General features: G+C 40.0%; 1 protein-coding gene across 1 annotated transcript; it reads left to right on the top strand.

Annotated features, from left to right (window-relative positions):
• Positions 1 to 1,098: 1,098 nt before the first annotated feature.
• LOC113505854 lies at positions 1,099 to 4,175 on the top strand. The gene is made up of 2 exons (XM_026888694.1): positions 1,099 to 2,236; positions 4,092 to 4,175. Exons 1-2 carry the CDS (start codon positions 1,202 to 1,204, stop codon positions 4,098 to 4,100), a joined length of 1,044 nt encoding a protein of 347 aa, XP_026744495.1. The 5' UTR covers positions 1,099 to 1,201; the 3' UTR covers positions 4,101 to 4,175.
• Positions 4,176 to 6,411: the final 2,236 nt, after the last annotated feature.

Below are 6,411 nucleotides of genomic sequence, written 5' to 3'. Positions count from 1 at the left end.
TATCTTGTGCCTTTTGTGCAGGTGAGCACAAAATAAGTTCATGTCCAAAATTTATTAAGGAAAGTACGGAATCTCGGAGGAACTTTGTTCTAAACAACAGATTATGTTTCATCTGCCTGCTTAGCAACCACTCTGTTAAGTATTGTAAAAACACTCTCAGGTGCCAGGTGTGCAAAAGACGCCACCATTCATTGTTACACCAACAAGGTGTTGTAGGGTCGGAAATTGGTGAAGGTGGTAGTGCTGCTCGCGCGGAAACCTCATCGGGAATTTACGAGGGAAATAAGGACGCTTGTAAAGCGAAAGAATCGGGAACACAGGTAGTCTCATGTCTCGCGACGGGAAACAGTAAAACTGTCTTGTTGGCAACAGCTTTAGTAAAGGCTGAGTCGAGGAATGGGACTTATTATACGGCAAGGGCGTTATTGGATCAGGGATCACAGGGTTCTTTTGTTACGGAATCTCTGGTTCAATATCTAGGTTTAAAGAAAAAGCCATCAAGGCACACTGTGTCAGGTGTAGGGGGTGAAAGCTTAACGTCTAAGTATACGGTTGATATTAATTTGAGGTCAAGAATAGACCCACATTTCCAAATAAAGGTAAATGTTTACGTCTTGAAGTCAGTCACTGCCCTTCTCCCAGGTACGAAAGTAGCTAGGATAGAGTGGGTAGACTTGACCGATAATGAATTGGCTGACCCTGAATACCACAGACCCAATAAAATTGACATTTTATTGGGTGCTGAGGTTTACAGTCAAATTATCCAGGAGGGAATTAAAAGAAATATAAATGGAAATTTATTAGCGCAAGATACCACCTTTGGGTGGATATTATCGGGAGCTTGTGCAGTCGATCCTGAGTCTATTTTTCATTCACACATTACCGTGATGCACTCCAGTGTCCAGGATGATGAATTGTTGAGGAAATTCTGGGAATTAGAGGAACCATCTGGAACAAAAAGGATGCTCACGGAGGAAGAAACCAAATGTGAAGAACTATTCAAGACAACGACGACAAGGAATAAGGACGGCAGATATGTCGTAAAGTTGCCGGTACGGAATACAAACCTGGTCGATCAAGGCGTTGAATCCAAGGGATCGCTGAAAAAAGACTGAAAGGGTTAGAAGTAAGGTTAGCGAGAAATGATAAATTAAAGGTTGAGTACGCTAAGGTGATACAAGAATATTTAAGTCTCAATCACATGGTAGAAGTATCAGATAGGGATAGTATAAGGGGAGTTTACTTACCTCATCACGCTGTAGTCCGTGAGGATAGAGAAACAACAAAGGTGCGTGTTGTATTTGATGCTTCCTGTAAGTACAATAACGGGCGGTCACTGAACGATGATTTAATGGTTGGCCCAGCTTTGCAAGACGATCTTCGTCATATCATTATGCGCTGGAGAGTACATCAAATTTGTATAGTGGCTGATATAGTGAAAATGTACCGACAAGTTTTAGTTAATAGGCAAGATACTCCATTACAACGAATACTTTGGCGGGATGATCCTGAAAAGGAAATAAAGGCTTATGAATTGATAACGGTTACCTTCGGTACAGCCTCGGCACCATACTTAGCTGTGAAGGCTCTTCAACAGCTTGCAGCTGATGAATGCGGGGACAATTTAGATCTGGCCAAAATAATAGTAAGCGATTTCTATATGGATGATTTAATGTCAGGAGCTGAAACTGAAGAAGATGCATTTAAAATTTATACGGATATAACCAAAATACTAGGTAAAGGCGGATTTGAATTACAAAAATGGAAAAGCAATTGTCAAGGATTATTAAATAAAATTAGAGATGGAAATGATGAAGCGTTACAGATTAAAATAGATGAATTAACAAAAATCTTAGGACTTACCTGGAATGCGCGCGACGATTGCTTCCAATACTCCCTGGAGCTTAAGCCAATAGCTGGACCTGCAACAAAAAGAAAAATTATTGCGGATATTACACGATTGTTTGATCCACTGGGGTGGTTAGCACCAAGCATAATAGTAGCAAAAACATTAATTCAAAAATTGTGGTTAGCAGGGCTGCAGTGGGATGAAGAAGTTCCAAAGAATTTATTAAAAGAATGGGTTACTTACCGTGAAAACTTAGCTTCTTTAGTTGATATAAAAGTGCCACGTTGGTTGAACACGGGAATGAAAGTAAAACAAGAATTATATGGGTTTTCAGATGCTTCTAAGTTAGCATACGCGGCGGTTGTATACCTTAGAGTAGTTGATGATATGGGTTTTATACACGTTTCTTTAATAGCATCGAAAACGAAGGTCGCACCTGTAAAGCAAGTTTCGATTCCTAGACTCGAGCTTTGCGGGGCAGTACTTTTAACCAAACTTATTATGGAGGTTGCCGACGTTATGGATATAAAAAAGGAGAATCTACACGCGTTCACAGATAGCGAAGTAGTATTAGCTTGGTTGAATAGTCATCCGAGTCGTTGGAAGACTTTCGTTGCCAACAGGGTTTCAGACATATTGAGCAAGTTGGATACTCACCATTGGGCTCATGTAGCATCGAAACAAAATCCAGCAGATTGTGCTTCACGTGGGATATGTCCGTCGGAACTTGCAAGGGTCTCTCTCTGGTGGGAAGGCCCAAATTTCCTAAAGGAACCGGTAGTTGAGTCTAGAAGACCCAAACAACTTGTCACACATTTGGAAGAAATCAAGGTGCATACGAGTACTTTAGATGTTTCATTTTGGAACAGATTTTCTTCGTTGTCACGAATGATTCGCGTTATAGCTTACTGTCGTAGATTTTTAAACTTGAAAAATGGGGCATTAGATAAAGGTAAAGGGTCTTTATCTACACAGGAATTGGAGAACGCTACAGAAATATGTATTAAAAGGTGCCAGGAAGAAGAATTCGCAAAGGAATTGGAAAAATTAAAGGGCAATAAGTTAGTAAAGAAAAACTCAAAACTAAATTCATTAAATATATTTTTAGACCCGAAGGGAATAATTAGAGTAGGAGGTAGGCTTGAGATGTCTCAATTAAATTATGGAAGAGTGCATCCCATCCTAATACCTAAGGAATCATTCCTAACTAAACTTTTAATATCAGACGCACATGAGAAAACCATGCACGGGGGTCCGCAATTAATGGTCACATACTTACGGTCAAAATACTGGGTGGTAGGCATAAAGGCGTTGGCTAAAAGATATGCGGGAAGCTGTGTGAAGTGTATCCGATACTCAGCTAGGGTCAGAACACAACTTATGGGACAGTTACCATCCTCTCGGGTAACACCTGCTAAACCTTTTCTGCGAAGCGGAGTAGATTACGCAGGACCTATAAGTATTAGAGTGTCCAAGGGTCGCGGCAATAAGTCTTACAAGGGCTATATAGCATTGTTTGTATGTATGGCCACACGTGCTGTGCATTTGGAAGCCGTAAGCGATTTAAGCACAAAGGGTTTTTTGGCGGCTTTCAAGCGATTTGTAGCTAGACGGGGTCGATGTGCGGAACTACACAGTGATAACGGGACCAATTTCGTAGGCGCCGCGCGCGATTTACTTCATTTATTCAATGAAGAAAGGTCAGCATGTAATCCCGAATTGGCAGATGAACTAGGGAACAATGGTACGGAGTGGCATTTTATCCCCCCTCAGTCCCCCAATTTTGGTGGACTTTGGGAAGCCGGGGTAAAATCCACGAAACATCATCTTAAAAGAGTGATTGGCAATTCGACGCTGACCTTTGAAGAGATTACGACGGTATTGGCTCAGATCGAGGCGTGTCTTAATTCCAGACCATTATCTTATGTCGAGGATCAGGATAAGTTAACCATTTTGACTCCAGGTCATTTTCTAGTAGGGGAGCCACTAGTTTTACCGCCTGATTCAAATTATGAAAAGTCAAATGTTAACAGCTTAAGACGATGGCATCTGCTTCAAAAAATGATGCAGGAGTTTTGGCGAAGATGGTCAAACGACTACCTTCATCAATTTTTACAACGTCACAAATGGGAAAATAAAACGCCCGAGCCATCGGTGGGTGATGTAGTTTTGGTCAAGGAGGACAATATGCCTCCTGGCAGGTGGTTGTTGGGCAGAGTGGAAGTTAAACATCCGGGTTCAGATGGGTTAACACGTGTGGTCACAATAAGGACAAAATTGTCCACCATAAAAAGACCTACGTCAAGGGTGTGTGTATTACCTGTAGCCAATTAATAGTAAGATTTATTTAAGTAGTTTTAAGGATTTTAAAATAAGGTAATAAGGTATCGGTTTAGTGTGTAAGAAACAAAATTGTTAGTTTTAATTTTTTTGGTTGTACTATACCTGCATGAGAATGTAATAGATAAGCGAGGCAGATGAAGGACATTCGCCATAATGTCCTTGGTGGGCGGAATGTCTACGTAATTATAGGTCAACGGAATCATAGCGCGATCAAAGGGAATATAAAACGTAAAAGTTTACACGATACCTCGATAGATGGCGTTGGAATCGATTTAGATCGCGCTATGGTTTCGTTACACGGGATATTATAAATGTCGGAGAATTAATTTTTTTGTTGTGAGCAGCAAGCACTGTGGTTTACTATATTATACGCGCTTAATATTAGTTTCCAAGTGTTTTAATTATCCACCCTCTCCAAGTCGACCTTCGTGAGGTCGCTTGGGTCGCGGAGGTTAATGGTGAGGTTTGGTCTGTAATACCTGCGTTATGCTGAACTGACTTTATATCTCCGTACTTTGTAAGGTATTTTAATTAAAAAGAATATTTATAGTTTATAGTACCTTATGTTCATTATTTGAGGAATAAAGTTTTATTACTATTTTAAAACCCCATATAATTACAAAGGGCACAAGGATTCAGTTAAGTAATAAAAAAATCAGGTCGAGGACTCTGCCGTTTAATATTTTTATAAAAGAAAACCCTTTTCTACGCAGAAATATAAAATCGTTAGCAAAATGGCTGCGGAAACCTAACAAAGGGGTGTTTGTGCATAAATTAAAAGTCATTGAAAGCAATTGTATAATGACAGGCGCGGCGCTGCTGCCATGAATATATTACTCACTGAATATAAATGTGTGTAGAGTTTCATATTGTATGGACTTCTGGGAAATGCAGCGCAAAGCTCAACCATATTACTGTAATATAAGGGTAGAATAGAGAAGTTTTGACGTACCTATGTATTATAATGTTTTGCAGATCTGGGTTTTAGTTTCAATTTACAATTAAATTAAATTTTAATTGGTATTCTAGAAATCATTAGAAACAAGCGTTGTTATTTAACAGAAAAGAAAGAGCTCAAAAATAAACCCACAAGAAAATGACGCACACCATCTTTTCTCGACGCAGACAAGCCTATATGTAATCTACAGACAGAGCGTAAACAAATGGGTGCCAATAAACAAAGCCCGCGTCACCGCCGAATGTGAGGAGTAAATCTACGTTAACGCAGTCCTTTGTTTCAAGTCACTTCGCGCCCGCCGCCGCCCGCGCTCCGCTAGCCGTGACAGACGAAGGCACTTCGCGAGGTTTCACATGTTTACAGCGAGATAAACTTGACTAGTCCTATGTTGCATACCTCTTTCTATTAATATCCTTATGATATAATGACGAATATTTTTTTTTGCCTTCTAAAGCTAGCTTTAAGAAGGGATTGAAGAATTAATGTGTTCCATTCTATTGACTTACTGTTGAAACTCGATTTCCTTTAACACCGATATTTTTTCTATGCCTTTGATAGTGTGAATTATTTTCAACATTCCCTACCAAAAGTTTTCAGCCCTGGAGTGGTGTAGCGACAAACATTTATTATGAAGCACACTCGAGCGCACACTAACTGATTTACTGAATATTTAAATTAAAACGACTCGCTTAGTTTGCATAATATAAGTTCAGCAAAAGTTAAATTGCTCGCTCTAAATAAATTGTCGCGTGTTTGTTGGTGCGCGGCCGAACTAATGTGGTACAAACCTCAGACTAGATGCAGGTAATTTAAATGTAGGGGAAATAAATCGGACTGGAAAAGCTCAATTCAACAGAATGGATAAAAAAGAACTTAATTGAGGTTTTTATTAGGCAATTAACTTAACAACTGTACTGGATAACGGTATTATTGGATACGCTTAATAATAATTGATTACACTATTATTTATGGGCAGTACCTCGTAAAGCCCTCAGTTTTCGTGTCCGGCCGTGTGCCAATGTGCCCCACGCTCGACACAGTCAAGGTTAGAGAGTTTAATTAAACTGTACTTTTGCATCGAATTACGATGTTTATGCTTCGCACACACGTCTCTGAACCCTTCCGCTGCAGCTATTTGTCCGCATTTTCCAAGCGTTGTTCACAAGGTTATGGATCAGGGGAATTCGTCGCAACATTGCCATTTTCGCGAATACAGCGCGACACGCAACTCGCTAGTTACGCAAATTCTCGACGAAGGCAT

The sequence above is a fragment of the Trichoplusia ni genome, chromosome 27, assembly GCF_003590095.1.
Source record: "Trichoplusia ni isolate ovarian cell line Hi5 chromosome 27, tn1, whole genome shotgun sequence".
Classification (NCBI taxonomy): domain Eukaryota; kingdom Metazoa; phylum Arthropoda; class Insecta; order Lepidoptera; family Noctuidae; genus Trichoplusia; species Trichoplusia ni.
This window is presented reverse-complemented; position numbering and strand designations above follow the sequence as displayed.